The 17,015-nt window shown below is 39.9% G+C and overlaps 1 protein-coding gene and 1 long non-coding RNA gene across 2 annotated transcripts; one reads left to right on the top strand and one right to left on the bottom strand.

Moving 5' to 3' along the window:
* Positions 1-1,721: 1,721 nt before the first annotated feature.
* On the top strand, positions 1,722-15,673 carry LOC123979030 (D-glutamate cyclase, mitochondrial-like). Its single transcript, XM_046062741.1, has 14 exons — positions 1,722-1,833; positions 4,914-5,011; positions 6,339-6,417; positions 8,306-8,459; positions 9,619-9,705; positions 10,097-10,250; positions 11,159-11,309; positions 11,387-11,509; positions 11,626-11,868; positions 12,410-12,527; positions 13,050-13,192; positions 13,371-13,470; positions 15,165-15,313; positions 15,538-15,673. The coding sequence occupies exons 2-14, from the start codon at positions 4,940-4,942 to the stop codon at positions 15,567-15,569; spliced, it is 1,605 nt and encodes a 534-aa protein (XP_045918697.1). The 5' UTR covers positions 1,722-1,833; positions 4,914-4,939; the 3' UTR covers positions 15,570-15,673.
* On the bottom strand, positions 4,329-6,004 carry LOC123979031. Its single transcript, XR_006827121.1, has 3 exons — positions 5,896-6,004; positions 4,574-4,641; positions 4,329-4,437 (listed from the first exon to the last, which is right to left on the bottom strand). It is a non-coding gene; the product is annotated as an uncharacterized LOC123979031 (long non-coding RNA).
* Positions 15,674-17,015: the final 1,342 nt, after the last annotated feature.

The following is a 17,015-nucleotide window of genomic DNA, read 5'->3' as shown; positions in this document are numbered from 1 at the left end:
TGACTCTGCAAGCCTGATCTCCTCTGGCAGGTTGTTTCAAAATGTAGTGGATGTAGTGTAGTGCAGTGGTAATTCTGTGTGTCAGTATTATTGCAGATATTTTGGTATCTGTGTTTATAACATCCGATAAATGACAATTAAAAAAGAAACTGAGAGACAGAAGACCGATCTTTCAATCATGTTATGAGTGTTGTTGTTGCATAGTTTGTCCACCAAAGGGCGCTCTGCAACTCCATGTTGGCAACACAAGTGTTTGGAATGCCACAAATCAAATTCAAAGTACTATTTATAACAATAAAACTGCATTATTTCATGTTGTCTTGGTGGTCTCATGACTCCAAATAACAAATGTTAGAGATAATCTTTGTTTATGTTATGTGTTTCTGAAAAGAAGAAAATAACAATATTGGCAAATATATTGCATTTCTTTTAAGTAGAAACAAATAGACATCACAAATTGGGGTGAGTGGGAATGATGGCTGCATTCTAACATTCTAATTCTAACCCTCTCACTTGTTTTTTTATTTTTTGCTGCTCTCTTCCTTATGTGTGTGTATCAATCTATCAGACTTCATTTGTGTATTGCCTTTCGTGCAAAATAACAATACAAGGTGCTTGACATTGTGTTAAAATTCCAACATAACCATGTACCCAAAACACATTCTGCATTGCTTCGCTGCAAGATAAACTTAAGAAAATAAAATGAGAATTAGAAATAGAATAAAGAAACGTAAAAAGATAAATAATATATAATTAAGCACATAAAAGAGAAATAAAATGAATATTATTGTCAATATAAGAAAATACACTACAGCTACTCTCTATATATCATTGTCCTTACCACCTGGGTTACTAGAAAACCAGAGGATCTGAGGGGTCTATTGGGAACATATTTGACATACCCGTGGCTGCAGCATTCTGAATGGTTTGTAGCTTATTTATGGACTTCAGAAGAGAAATGTACGTTGCAATAGTCGAGTCTGCTGGTTATGAAAGCATGGCTTTGGTTGGTTTAAGTCTAGGAGTAGCTACTAATATGGAGAGCTTCTCATCATCCATCTTAATTCTCAAATCATTTAAAACTTTGACTACAAATTTTCTTTTTGTTATATAACTTGTGTTGTATAATATATAAACTTGATACCTTGATACTTTGAATGGTGCTGTTTTAGTGCTATGATGGGGGCAAAAGCCAGACTGAAACGTCTGAAATATGCCATTTTGGTACTCAGTTAGCTGGTACTAAACCATCCTCAAACATTTTGTTTAGGAAGGAAATATTTCAGATTGGGGTGTAGTTGTTGAGTTTTAACAGGACATGGTTGTTTTTCTTTATGCAGGGGTTACAACAGCAGTTTTCAGTATTGTGGGAAAAACAGGTTAACAGAGAAAGATTTATCATCTCAGGCACTTCAACCTCAAGACAATAAAACACAGACTTAGATAGGGAGGTGGGGATGGGATCAAGTGAACAGGTAGGCCTAGAGGGGTTTAATTTCACAACTATGTTCCTAAGCATTTCCTCATTAACAGCAGTACAATCAGGTAGTCATGAGGTAAAATGTCCACAGATTTGCACAGGCTTATTCTAAATTAACTAACATAAGATATACCAATATAACAGCAAGATGTTAACTGTTCAATTGCCCTATTCTTTTTCTTAAAAATATTGCCTACACGTTCGACAATAAGCGGCTTTTATTATGAAGGCAGACCGGAAGTGTAGCACTTCCGTCGCTCTGTAAACATGTTCCTGTCTAGGCAGTGACATGACTTTGAACTTCTCATAGGTTCTCAACTTTCATAAAGGACATTGCTATAACACTTTGTAAGGTAAGACATGGATAAACAGCGGTAAATGGAAAGGAGTTATTTAGAGGCCAGCGAATCACGGTACTACTTATATTTAGCGAAAGTGCGCAGTGCGTTTGAAAACGTTGGTGGGAAATTACTGGCTGATTCCTACATCGGATAGGAAATGAACGAATCGTAGACTGTAAAAAAGAAGGGACAAATGGATAAATGTAACTACCGTATAGCTAACTTCTGGCCTGTGCATTTTGAGGCCAGAAGACTGCGTCAAGTGAGCGTCGTTTGGAGTTTGATGCGCGTCTATTTGAGCTATTAACGTTATAACAGTAACGTTAACGTTGCAGGTGATTGGAACAGACAAAAAGGACGAAGACTCGCACTTCAGCTTCGGCAACCGTTTCTGACATTGTTTTCTAACGCTACTGTTGCCATAATTGGTTTGCTGAGAAGCACAAGGGATTTCTTCCCAAAATGTTCCTGACTATGACCAGAAACGTTGCAGTAACGTTGGTCTCACATTACTGTCCTTTAGTTTGCGTTCAAGACTCCAAACGTTAATGTACACAAGGAAATATAAGGGGAATTCACCTCCAAAGTCAAAATGCATTGACACAGCAATTTACACTAAATGGCCTTGCCAGTACTGCAAGTGTTGGAAACATTCCTCAGAGACTTTGGTCCATATTGACATGATAGCATCAGGTATTGCTCCAGATTCGTTGGCTGCACATCCATGATGTGAATCTCCCGTTCCACCACATCCCAAAGGTGCTCTATTGGATTGAGATCTGGTGACTGTGGAGGCCGCTGGAGTACAGTGAACTCAGAAGATGGTACACTGTGGTCAGAAAGGGATGGACATGGTCAGCAACAATACTCAAGGAGGCTGTCTCCTTCAAACATTGCTCAATTGGTACTAAGGGGCCCAAATTGTGCCTAGAAAATATCCCCCACACCGTTACACCACCACCAGCAGCCTGAGCCGTTGATACCAGGCAGGATGGATCCATGCTTTCATCTTGTGTACACCAAATTCTGACCCCACCATCTGAACGTCGCAGCTGAAATCGAGACTCATCAGACCAGGCAACACTTTTCAGTCATCTATTGTCCAGTTTTGGTGAGCCTGTGTGAATTGTAGCCTCGGCTTCCTGTTCTTAGCTGACCGCAGTGGCCCCCGGTGTGGTCTTCTGCTGCTGTAGCCCATCTGCTTCAAGGTTCAACGTGTTGTGCATTCAGAGATGGTATTCTGGATACCTTGGTTACAACGAGTGGTTATTAGAGTTACTGTTGCCTTTCTGTCACGTCGAACCAGTCTGCTGATTCTCCTCTGACCTCTGACATCAACGAGGCATTTTCATCCACACAACTGCCGCTCGCTGGATATTTTCTCTTTTTTGGACCATTCTCTGTAAACCCCAGAGATGGCTGTGCGTGAAAATCCCAGTAGATCAGCAGTTTCTGAAATACTCAGACCAGCCCGTCTGGCACCAACAACCATGCAACGTTCAAAGTCACTTAAATCCCCTTTCTTCCCCATTCTGATGCTCGCTTTGAACATCAGCAAGTTGTCTTGACCACGTCTACATGCCTGAAAGCATTGAGTTGCTGCCATGTGATTGGCTGATTATGTGTGTTAACAAGCAATTGAACAGGTGGACCTAATAAAGTGTCCAGTGAGTGTATATTGACGTAATGATAATTGATACATGTGACTTTTGCTTAGCTGTTGTTTCAGAACGATGGACAATGGAGAGAGAGAGAGATTAGGATACTATCCTTGAAGCTTAGTTCATGCCATTAAGCCACAGTGAAAGAATTGTTTGTGAAGGTTGTTTTATTTTGAAAATCGACTGGATTCTCTATGCCTATGGATTCATCTACTCCGTGCTGCTTGAAGTGAACTTTAGCAAAAAACAAAAAAACACATGCACATCGAATCGTAATTGCAATATCTGGCAGAAAAAAATCATAATTAGAATTTTTCCCCAAATCGTTCAGCCCTAGTGAATAAACATGATCACAATATTTAGTGCTCTGCTTGTGCTACATTCCTATGTGAGCGCTCTGATTATCATTAAAACATTTACATGACGGGTAATCATAGATTATGACTGAATTTTTACAACCCTGTCTTCTGAACAAGAATCCATTGGATATTTCAGTAAACCTATCAAGGAAACCTTTTTAGGAGAGTTAAAATAAGGGCTTGTCTGTGTGGTCTGTCATTTGAAGTGACTTTCCTTTAAATTTTCTTAAACTGTGCAGTAAAATAACATCAAATATTACATGGACATGTGTCATTCTGAAGAGGAATCTATTGAAAATTTCAGCAAACTTCAAGGAAACAAGTCTTTGACAGTTTAAATAAAGACATGTTTGATGGATTACGTGATGACTATGCAGAAAAATGATTTTTCAGATTATATATAGGCAGCATATATATGCCCTGGTGGCTATGCTGGGTTTGGTGGATTGTGCTAGTATGGAACAGCTTGGGGAGAGAGGGGCCTGATTGCTAGATTGCTAAGTCCTCTATCAAGCAGAAAGTTGCTCCTCAGTCCCAAATGAACACGCCTCAAATCTGCATCAGACCAGCGACCTCCTTCAGATCTGGTGTTGGGCCTAAAGCAGGGGAAAGCAAAGAAAGCAGGGACACAGCAAAAACAATACTGAACTAAAAAGACAAATAGATGGATACAAAGGAGAATTAATTAGCAATATCTCATTAATACATTAATGAATATTATTCTGGCCTGACCCAGGTGTCCTGAGCTGTCCAGGTTCCACCCAGAACTCCATCTCTCCCTCTCTCTCTCTTCCCCTTTCCTTAAACACATATTCAGGGAACTTTGGTTATTACCTTCCTGTTGTTTCTGTCTCTTGCCTCATGTCTCATATGTTCAATCTTCCTGTTAATCACTTTTACTAAACACAGTATTAATAAACACACACAAACATAATAAATAATTGATTCAGTAGGCTGAACAGTTAATCAGACATACAGATTTGACTGGCACTGTAGAAGAACTGTAAATGTATTACGTAATAGTTTTATTTGTATTTTATTCTAATGTTGTCTTTTGTGTTTTCTGACAAAGCATGTGCGTGGATGTCTAGGTGAAACATGCTGACCGCTGTCCGAGTCACCGGACGTTCCCTCAGATACTTAGTATCTCAAACTCTGCCAAGGACTCAGGTAAGAGTGTTATTATTTATCTCCTTTCCCCTGCCTTTCAATAGTTTATACATTGGTTAATATAGTTTTAGATCGCCAGCTGGCTTTATAAAGGCAGTTGCAAACTGCAGCCAGCGTTTGTGAACTCCGTTTCATGCACCTGTAAACAATGATCACCAGAGGGCGTTTTCAGTTGCTGTTTCTAAACACTGTTTACTCATTGTGCATCCACCCGAACCTCAATGCCAGTGTGCGTGTGTTGCAGTTAATGTAAGGGAATTAAGTTTATTTATCAACTTTGAAGTCAAAAGTTCAAACAGGCGTCTGTAGGACATGAAAACAGTTCATTACAACTGAGAACATGAGAGCCATAAATACTGATATACTAAATATCTTGTAAACAATTTGATATTGCTGACAAAATATTATTTACACACATGTAGATATTCAGTTTATAATCCTAATGACATACTGATAGCAAGACTTCCTTAAAACTACTTGATTATTTTATTTTATTTAAATGATTTGCTTCTGTCAGTATTTTTGGCTGTCACGTTCTCAGTGATATTGTAATAAATTAATATCATGTTCTAGATGCCCGTGTAAAATTTTCTCAATATTCAATGAAGTTGGGGAATAAGTTTATTAAAAAACAAAAACAAAAAAAACTTTTCAGTGGTGTGAAGAGATGCACACGGGATTTGAAGTCTCCCTACAGGACAGCGTTTAGGTACACAGTCTAAATTTGAATCAACGCCAGCAGATTCTCTGCTTCTCCGTATGTCATTAAGCTCTGTGCTGAGACAAACTACTTTACAGAGAGTAACAGATCCCTGACTGAAACGTTTTGTTGTGTTGGGAGGAGAGCACAGGTCTGCGCTGTGAGTAGTCACACCTTAACTCACATGGGAACTCATCTTGCTCTAGAATCTCATTCGCTGTCCGACTTTTGCTCTTTTGTCATTCTAACAGCAACCAAGGTAACACTGCAGTATTTTATCCAGGGAAGCCCAGAATCCAATTCTCCTTTTGCCTTGTGAAACAGATGTGTATTACTCTTTCTTAATCTTGCCTTCGGGTCACCTCAGATAAACATTTGTGTTAGTCAGGTTATAAAACTTCTGCTCTTAGGATGCAGAGAAATACTGACTCAACCTGAGGGTGTGTTTCTCACCATGCTGCAAGAATGCTCATCATAACCATCTGTATTCTCGTCTGTATTCTTTTGAAGTTTAAGTAAAGATTCTCTTTTGGAACCTGAGTTATATTTTTTCTTCTGCGGCACTAATGTAAAACAGATCATTTTGGACACAAACTCTATTGTCTGTATATGTTTGTGGATGTCCAGGTGAAACATGCTGACTGCTGTCTGAGCCACCAGAAGTTCCTTCAGAGACTCAGTGTCTCTAACTTTGCCATGGACTCAGGTATACAAACACAGATACATACTATGTCCCTTTGTATGGGATTGTGTCTAATTATAGGGATAGTGAAGCAAGCACTTTAATTAGTTTTTAAGGCTTTGGTGCGTTGCAAGTACAATTACTGGTTCAATATTAGTGAAATGGAAGGAAATTATGTTTTTTTTAATCATTTTTGAAATCAAAAGTTGTTACAGGCATCTGTAGAACATGACATTAGGTCATTACAATACAACGGAGAACATGAGAGCCACTAATACTGATAAAGGCCTACTGAATATCTTGGAAACAGTTTGATTCAGCTCATATATGTAGATCTCCTCCTGTTTTTGGAGCATTTAAAAATGAATTGGCAGGTTTTTTTAAATCCTAACAACATATTAATAGTAAGAATTCCTTAAAACTTGACTCCCTTAAATTGTATTTTAAGTAATCCCTTCTCTCACTCTTTTATAAGACAATTATACCGTTTGTTTTCATTTATTTTGATTATCTCACATCCTCAAAACTGTATGTTTAAGTCAAGTGAGTACCAAATACTACATGGCAGCTTGACCAAGTACAACAGAAAACTAAATAAAATGTGAGCTTATGTATCACAAGCACCAAAATGACCCAAAGTTTCAACTGTCTCTCTGTGACTCCATCCCGCTGCTTCGTTGTCTCACGCCTCCTCCTCTGCCTTCCAAAGGTTAACCAAACCCAAGTCATCTTCACTTGAACATTAACCCTAGTGAAACAAGTCAGAGTAACCTGAGTCTTCAATAGGCAGGGTTTGGCCATATACTATGTAGCTCTCTTCCACCACTTCAGTCACCTGTTGCTGTAACTGGCTTATAGATGTGTGTGGGCTATGATGGAGCAGTGGACTAATTTTAATTCTCTGAGTCCTGCTCAGTTGAGGCTGTTGATCAGGCAGGAAGATCCTAGAATAAGAACGACGACTGGATTAGCTAGCGGTAAGATCCAGTGTATCACCCACAGGGCTGTATAGGACACCTTAACCGTGCACTTATATTTTTTGCTTACTTGTGGAATTTTCAATAATGTAAAAATGTAGGGCTGAACAATTAGAGGAAAATATAAAAATGCGCTTTGTCTACGAAGATTGCAATTTAAATTGCAATTTTTTTCTATAAATTAAAGTACAAGTACAAGTCTAGGTATGATTGTACCGAGCAAAACCACAAACTTCAGCTCAATTTACAATTCAGTTTAGTTCTTTATAATCAGCAAATCCATCAAAATGTACTACAGCAACGGTGTATCAGGACAAAATTATGGAGCCGGGGGAGGGGGGGTAATAGTACGAGAAAATTAGTCCGAGAGATTAAAGCGGTAAATTTAAAAACTTAAAAACTTGAGTCATACATTTGCAAAAAATAGGTTTGTTAGTTATCGGATGAACTGAACACAGACGCTGGGCTCAAGCCAACTTTTTGGGCTGAACCCACAACCCTCCGGGTCCAAATAGCGCATAGAAACGGCTCGCAACCTTGGATCCATTATCAAATAGATTGAAATCCTGTTCAACCAACTATCAGATGTCCAATCTGACTCTGACTTAAAATGTTGATCTCTTTGCACTATTAGAGGCTGTATATCAGTCAGTGTGCTCCAGCACCCTTTTTTTCCTTTGGAAGTTCGCTGTCCTCCAGCTGCATACTGCTGGAAGATGCACGGAGAACCCATTTTCATCTTGTTGAACTATTTGTTGCAGCATAAATGGGCACCTCAGTGTTCTGGTAATTGCAAATGAAGAAATAGAAAGACTTGCCTTGGGGACTAGAGAAGCATTTGAAGAAATGGGAGATGAAATCTTGTACTGGACCAAATAATATTCTCTTTTTTGTTTCTATTATAACTTACATAAATGTATGTGTCTTTGTGTCAGGATACCTGCAGGCTAATGTCATCATCCTGCCCAGTCATCTGGCCAATGACTTTGAAGCCTTATGTCACAGAAATCCCGCCCCTTTGCCACTCCTTTATCGCAGCAAATCAGGAGAGACTTCCTGTCCGGATCTTGCTAAACATGCTGACATAAGGTAGAACAAACACACACAAACATGCATACACCACTGACTGAGCAAGCATCCCACAGATTTCCATTATTCTTTGACAATTTGTGTTCGTCTTCTTGTTCCTCCAGTATGACAATAGGTTTGTACATTAGTCATGCAGTAGGGGTGGGGGAAAATCAATACAGCATAGTATTGCAATATTTTCTGTGGCAATATTGTATCGCTACACGGACGTCAAACATCGATCTTTTATTATATAAATTGTACATGAGAATTTTACTTTTTGGTACTAAAGGATTAAAATCAGTCGGGGGGGGGAGGTAAAAAATTGCAATATATCATAATATTTTTAAAATCGCAATAATATCGTTTCGTGACATAAGTATTGTGATAATTTCGTATCGTGGTGATTCCCACCCCTATCATGCAGTGTTCAATAAAACATTCAGAAATAGCAGAAACTGCCTCCCACAGAGATCTAGAGAAGGTCAGGAATTGAGCAGAATCCAAAATGTCTCCTTTAATCAGTTCAAGAAGCTTTAAGGTGAATCTACTTCTGTCCGTTCCTCGTGATGAATGATTGTCCCGCAGTGGTTGGAATGATTCACCCCTGTATAAACAAATGTCAGCACATTATACATTAACTCAGTTTTGGTTGATGTTTTTGACTTTTGTGTGTTACGGCAGCTGCCTGCTAATGATTTTTAAAAGTTGTTAGAATTTTACAATAATATCTTGAGCAGCGCCTTTACTCTAAACATGTGGGTTAGAGTTAAACCAATCAAATGTAGAACATTGACATAATACTTTCCACACACCATAGAATACACCATACCATAGTAAAGATGTATTCCACCACTGTTCAACGAGATCCCCATCCACCTCACAGAAATTGGCCTTTCGTGCTACTGACCCACCTTGAGCAGTGTGGAGAAGGTCACATCCCACTGCAAATAATTTTCACATTTTTCATCTCGGTTATTTAATGAAGGTAGTACTGAATATAGAATTGTTCTTATAAGTTTTATATACATCCCACTCAATTAGATATGAAATTTTGTATGGTAAGTTATGGCATTATGGAATCCCTCGCATTTATCCTCCCACCTTACATCTCTGTGCTTCCCTTTATTGTTGCTGAACAAAACTCACCATGACACATGACGTGTGTTTGTGTCTTCAGGACAGATATTTCTCAGTACTGTGTGTACGAAGAGGGTGTCCTGGTGAAGACAGTCTCCAGTCTGTGGAGTTACAGCTCTCCACCAAGGTATTTTAACAGACAAGCACTTCTTTTAGTGCAGTTTAGAGGATCACACTTAAAGCAGTTTGATTGAGTTCCAACATGAAGGGGAAACTGGGATGTGAAGAGCTTCGATATATGTTCATAGCTTTCTGTTATATTTGTACCTGGGAAAAGTCAACAAAATAATATCACCTCTAGTCAAACTTAAGAATGAGTGTTTTTTACATTTATAATTCAGTTAATATTTGAACAAACCACCCAAGAGAGCATCAAAGGAATCTCTGAGCATACAGTATGTCCAGTACAGTTTTTTCTGTATTTGATAGTTAATTACAAGACTGATTTCCCATGATTTTCCCATCTTGATGTGACTTTGTGACCCTACCAGCTTCACTTCTCCTTCTTGTGCTCCCAGGATTGCGTCAGAGCAGCAGGCTGTGCAACATGGCCCGTGCTCAGACATGGTGTGTTTCTATTTGGGCTGCAGTTTTGGCTTTGAAGGCAGACTGAAGAAAGCTGGAGTCCCTGTCAGGAACGTGGAGCAGGGCACAAATGTCAGCATGTATAGGGTATGTTACAAATATCTACAAGGGTCCTATATGTGTAGCAAATTAATTGTAACATCTTTGTATTATTACCATGGTAGATTAGAAGGTAGAGATGAACTAGAGCATCACACCACTGTCACCCGATCTCCCCCTCCTTGATGTACATTTGTAATGAGATTTGTGGATCTATTCTGTCAAATGTAATTATGTATCTTGGCCAAATGAGTATGTGTATTAAAACTGCTGTGATGTAACTTTTAAAGAGATTCAAAGTTTGTGACACTATGCAACACCAGAAATAGTTTAATGTACTGCAGTTCTCTTCTCACACTTCTGGATTTTGTCAACCATCAAGCATTTGGAATTACACACTGTTACCCTGTTTGGACACATCCAACTTTCTCAACTTTGTGCATCGCCCCACCACCACACCAGTGTGGATATTACAAATTATTACAGTTGTAATGTAGGAAATGTTATTCTGCTTTTTGATTATTGATTAATATTTCTCAGTTCATGTATTTAACATGTGGTTCTTCATAATGTCATGACAGAGTGAAAAATGCAACTTTCCAGAGCCCAAGGTGACATCTTACGATGTTCTGTCTGACTAGCAGTCCAAAACCCAAACTGGATATTTGGATTTTTTTTTACCTGAAATATAGCTTAAATTATTAATCACAATTATCAAAATAGTTGCTGATTATTTATCTTTCATTTCACCAGTCAATTGGTAACTAATTATTTCAGCTGTAACATTGTGAAAAGAATCTATGGAAATAGGATAAAAGCAAGTGTAATGAATTTGAACCAAGGAACAAAACATGATTGTACTCACAGTGTGTGTGTGTGTGTGTGTGTGTGTGTGTGTGTGTGTGTGTGTGTGTGTGTGTGTGTGTGTGTGTGTGTGTGTGTGTGTGTGTGTCCAGACTGCAGTTCCCTGTATTCCTGCCGGAGTGTTCAGCTGCCCTCTAGTGGTCACTATGCGTGCTGTTCCAGCTGGCATGTTGGATGCAGCAGTAGAAGCTACTCACCTCAGCCCGCTAGCACATGGAGCTCCTGTACACATAGGAGACCCAGGTACACACACACACACTTTACACAGGATAGTAACCTTGATCTAGCAGTACATCACTTGACATTATTTTTGTTTGTAGCTCTCCTAGGCATACAGAACCTGTCCAGACCAGACTATGGGGAGCGAGTAGAGCTGCAGCCTGGGGATGTCACGGTGTTCTGGGCCTGTGGAGTGACTGCTATAGAAGCAATACTCAGCAGCAGTGAGCAATATGATAATTATTGATGATAGTTGTGTATTCGCTGCAGAACCTCCTCAACAACTTCATAGACTCTAAGAAGTGATCGAGCATAATAGTCTCGTTCTGTCTCCTTCCAGAGCCCTCTTTGGCGTTCAGTCACTCACCAGGCTGTATGTTCCTGACTGACATCCCAGACTCCTCCCCTTCTTCCCCCATACCTCCTCCCTCTGACAGCGTAGACCCTCCCGCCACGGATCCCAATCTTGAACTGATCCCCCTCTGCTTTCTGGTGTCCCGCAATCCCTTGTTGTACAGTTTAGTATCTCGGAGGGCCACAGCAAAAATCCGACAGCTGGAGACGATTATTGGAGAGGACCCAGGTAAACACGTGCAAAGAGTGATGTCATATAAGCAGTGATTTATCTGATTCAAATGGTATTTCAGCAGCAGAATAACAGGCTTCAATCTACATGCCACACTAGCAGTGTTTACACCGGCACGCTCATGCCCAGTGTACGTGAACGGCCACTCGATGTGCGTTTTCAGGTTTTCAGTCGTTTGAATATAGACAGAGATCAACTCTGATACTCAGCTAAAACGCTGGTGTGGACGGAGATCGTATTCGTTTTAAAACTCAGTGTTTAAACAAAAATGAAGAACCCAAAAAATCTAAATCTATTGTGTGAAAAATAACAGAGAAGTAAACGTGTTTGACAATGTCCAGCTATAAAGATGTTTCTCACCCTAAACGTTTGTATTTAAGTGTCTGAGAGCCTCTGTGGTTATTAGCAGGAATGTAGGGATGATGGAGAGTTCAGGGATCATGTCACGTTTGGAAAGCCACTAAGTGCTGTCCTTCGTCTTGGTGTCAGTACCATGCTGGTTGGAGGTGGATGTGAGTTTGTCGTTTTCTGTCACCAGGTCAGCGAGGGATCAGAGCTTTATTTGTTCAGGATGAACTTCTGCGTTCCTGTCTGGCGCTCTCCCACGCTTCCTCCGTTGCCATAACAACCGGCTTCCCCACACACTACATGCATAGGTACCCACGCATACACATACACCTGACACACACATATATTTACATACTGTCAAGCAGTGGTTCAAGTATTCTTATGATACATCATCCTATTCCCCATTTATTATGCTAGCCTGCAGCTCAACTTACACTGCACAAACACTTTGTTACATGGTAAATTATTCAGCATGGGTCTTATTTGGTGCCAAGGTTGTGTTTTGTGTCACGCCAATAGAGCATAACATCTCTTAACTCTGTGAGCCAAATGTGAGAACAGGGGTAGATCAGGTGCAGTGCCTCATGGGAAAACAACGCAGAACTAGTTCCTACAAGTCAACGCTGGCTGATGAGGAGTGTGCAGCAGGAATTAGCAGTGAGCCTGACTTGTCTTGACGGATCAAACTGCCCCAAACAGCGGTGGAAACACACAACCTTAACAGCGTCATCAGCTGAAACAGGAAGCAGTGTCGCACATAACTTTGAGATCGGGTCAGCGTCTTAAAGCATGACTCCAAAATATGATTGTTATTGGTGTTTGATCTTTAGCCCTCCTGACGAGACTGACGGCCCACCTGGAGCCATTGCCATGGCAACCATGCTGCTGTCGCTAGGGAAACAGGTGTCAATGGTGACAGACAGGAGAGCCTTGGAGATGAACCAGGCCATCATTGATGAAGCTGTGCAGACAGGTGGGAAAGAGTTTTAATTAAAATCTGTGTAACCTGATGAGCAATGTGTCCTCTTCCACCACCAGGATCTGTTACCACTGAAATAATTGAATTATCCTTCATCATTGCTGTTGACATGTTTTTAATTTTAAAGAGAAAGCTTCTACTTGGTTTAATGACTCTGTAATTCCACCCTCAGGTGTGCTGAAAACTGCCATCCCATTGGTCACCTTTGAAGACAGCAGCCCAGGCTCTGCACTGCACTTCCTGTGCCACCATGGAGACCCCAGCAAGCCCAGGTTAACTGGCCTGCCATGTGTGATTGCAGTATACATACAGACACAATTAAGGACCTTTTAGCCCTATTAGAAAAAAATGGTTTTATATTGTGACTGACTCTAGATTAGTGTGGGTTGGACTTAAATTTGTGTCCATAGTATAGATATTTGTCCAGTGTAACTGGACTTTAATGTCTTGTGCAGTTGGGACCACCAACATCATTACAAACATTAATCTTTTACTATTTCCGTCTTGGTAAGTCTACATTAACAACTCAAATCTAAAGACAAATCATTGAAGAGAATAATAAATGCAGACAATAAAAAGCTCTATCTTTATGATGGTGTTAAAGCCCAGACCGTATACTCTCCAAATCCAACCTGTGTGCTAAGTCCGTACACCTATACAAAGAAATGGGCCAGTCAGTGAACTTGTAATCCACGCTGCAAATTATACAATGACGACCGTGGGGGGGGTCAACTTTTTTTCCAGGTCATAAAGGAAACCCAGTACAGTGCCGGCGTGTGCTTCAGTGAACTAAAATCTTACAATGCTTATCATTATCCTTGCATATTTAACTAATGTCTGCAGTCTGTAGATGATAGGTTCCCCATACCACAAAACAACTTTTGTAGTCAGGAGTCAACAAGTATTCAAGAGCAAAACTGCCAGACAGTCAGACCCGCACAATGCTGAACCAGAACCATAAAATACAGGCTGCATTATCATCTCTAATTCTTAATTCTTATCATTTTAAGTTAAGTACGTTTCAACTTATTCTTTTTTAGCAAATATCTCCTTTCCTCTTGTTCATGTTGACTGTGAATGCAATGTAATGCGCGTTCAATAAAGTACAAGTCATACATTGTTGGAGAATAGGGGGAGGTTGGGTCTGTAACTAATAATAAACAGTACCATAAAGTCTAGACCTCCTCTATATGAAAAGTGCAGTGTTAGGAATTGGCATTATATAAATAAAACTGAAACTGAATACACAAACCTTGATTTTAACATTGACCTAGCCAGGTAGAACTCCTAAATTCCAGAGTGAAAACATGTTGAATGCTTATTGTAAAAAGAATCCCAAAAGACTTGATGAAATAATGAACTCTATATTGATGTCAAAAAGTATATCTACAATAACTAATTCTCAGTTGCACTGCTCATGCCTGAGCACCAGTGTTAGCTAACAATTACATATGTGAAATGAAATAGTGGTAATGAAATGACAGGGTGGGCTGTCAGCTAGCTAACCTCACATAGCTCATTTTAAGTAAAATAAATGCTAATCACGAAACTCTAAGGATAGAAAAGTTAAGTGCATTGAAGCAGCTAGATAGTTAACTGCTGATATTAACCTACAGTCTGTGCCACTGCAAGTGACGCGGGCAGACAAGATGTTCAACTAACGTCAACGTATGGTCGATCTTTGGGGTGTCTGAAAATGTATTTCAAGATTCTTGAATTTAAGTCATGAATATGGGAAATATATTTTAATATTTACTATTAGAGGTAAGAAAGACCCCCCTCAACTGTTGTTTTTGCCTCTTTTGGGGAGGTCCAAGCTTTAATTAGGGAGGTCAGACCCCCCCAATCCCCCCTGTAATTCGAACCATGGTGTAATCTGCATATTTTTCATAGTCTATTGAGTAGTGTAGTGTGTGTCTCTGCTTCAGAAGTGTGAAGGCAATGTGCTTGTAATGTTTAATACCAGGTACGACCACCTTGTGGCGATAGAGCGCAGTGGACGTGCTACAGATGGAAATTACTACAACATGAGAGGAATTAACATCAAACATCTGGTGGATCCTATTGATAACCTGTTTATTGCTGCCAACCATATACCAGGAATTACCACTACAGGTAGGTAACATGCATTTTATTGTCTTCATATTACTTTGATATTACCTTTTTATAACTATAGTTTAGGAATACACCTTGGAAGCAGTAACTGATATACCATGTTAATTATTTTATTAGCACACAAAATGATTCACATATCCATCATCACATAATAATATTATGTGTATAATGGTATCCATCCATCCATCCATCCATCCATCGTCAACCGCTTATCTTGCGTACAGGGTCACGGGGGGCTGGAGCCAATCCCAGCTGACATCGGGCGAAAGGCAGGTCGCCAGTCCGTCGCAGGGCCACACATAGACAAACAACCAGTCACACTCGTGTATAATGGTATATCATTAAAAAATGCTGCAGCTCATACAATTATTTGTCCTGCTTCATGTGTCTTTGTTAAAGTTAAGGATCAAGTAAATGAATCAAGCAGGATTCCAAACATGTACCTTAATAATTCAGCATGTTATACGCCTCGTTAAAAGATGTAAAAAGCTCACTCCTCATCTCTCCTTGAGGCCAGATATTCCAGGCTACGTTATCTGCTACTAGCACAACACACCCGAGTTGCATTGTGGCTAATGTGGGTGCCTGGTTTAGACGAGGAGAGCAGGAATGCGTGGAATAAAATAAACGGGAAAAAAATAAGCATATCTCTGCTTCTGCTGCATCAATTTAGATCTTTTTTATTAAACTGTCCATTATGAGTCTGACTGTGTTACAGTAGAACAATGCTGTATTGGCGGAGTGCTCTTATAAAATGATTTGAGAGGAGCAAACTGTATTGGCCCCTTTGCCTTTACTTTACAGAATATATAATAACAACAACAAAAACAACAGCAATAATATAATCTTTATTTATGGAGAACTTTTTAAAACAATGTTACAAATTGCTTTCACAAGAGCAAAGAAAATAAAACACAGCAAAAAAAATAAGATACACTGTAAAAGCAGGAAGAAAGTTATGAAAATAAAATACAGTTAAAAATAGTGTAGCGACAAGTGGCCCACCGCAAGGAACCCCGCTCTCTCGGGTCACCATCCTCCCTAGTCCGTAGCTGGTTATCTGTATTGAGGTGTGTTAATGTAGGCAGTGTGGATGTTAAAGTAAGTAAATACTGACTTACCAGTCTAGAAGAGGGGAAGAAGACAGAGACAAATTGGAAAAGCCTTTTAGTTTCTCCTAGGGCGTTCATCCAAAGAGAAACATATTTATTTTCAATAAATGCTAAAAAGCGTTTACAAAGTTCTTCACTAAATTCCCTACAATATCACCCGGGCTCTACCAGGACCCTTCAGACAGGAGGTTTCATCCTCCCTTTTTATAAAAAAAAAAAAAGCACCCTTTTGATCTAATACAGCCATGAGTCGTTTTGGGAAAGATGCAACAAGTTTTTCACATCTGGATTTGGGTATCCTCTGCCATTCCTGCTTGCAGATCCTCTCCAGTTCTGTCAGGTTGGATGGTAAACGTTGGTGGACAGCCATTTTCAGGTCTCTCCAGAGATGCTCAATTGGGTTTAAGTCAGGGCTCTGGCTGGGCCATTCAAGAACAGCCACGGAGTTGTTGTGAAGCCACTCCTTCGTTATTTTAGCGGTGCGCTTAGGGTCATTGTCTTGTTGGAAGGTAAACCTTCGGCCCAGTCTGAGGTCCAGAGCACTCTGGAAAAGGTTTTCGTCCAGGATATCCCTGTACTCGGCCGCATTC

This window comes from Micropterus dolomieu, linkage group LG11 (genome assembly GCF_021292245.1).
Source record: "Micropterus dolomieu isolate WLL.071019.BEF.003 ecotype Adirondacks linkage group LG11, ASM2129224v1, whole genome shotgun sequence".
Lineage (NCBI taxonomy): Eukaryota > Metazoa > Chordata > Actinopteri > Centrarchiformes > Centrarchidae > Micropterus > Micropterus dolomieu.
Note: the sequence above shows the minus strand (reverse complement) of the source record. Positions and strands in the feature narration are given on the sequence as shown.

What these genes read in the sequence shown, in the direction of transcription:
- LOC123979030 (XM_046062741.1), top strand. Translation starts at nt 4,940, where the DNA reads ATGCTGACCGCTGTCCGAGTCACCGGACGTTCCCTCAGATACTTAGTA. An exon ending in AAACTCTGCCAAGGACTCAG is followed by an intron (nt 5,012 to 6,338) that starts GTAAGAGTGTTA and finishes GTGGATGTCCAG; the next exon opens with GTGAAACATGCTGACTGCTG. An exon ending in TAACTTTGCCATGGACTCAG is followed by an intron (nt 6,418 to 8,305) that starts GTATACAAACAC and finishes TCTTTGTGTCAG; the next exon opens with GATACCTGCAGGCTAATGTC.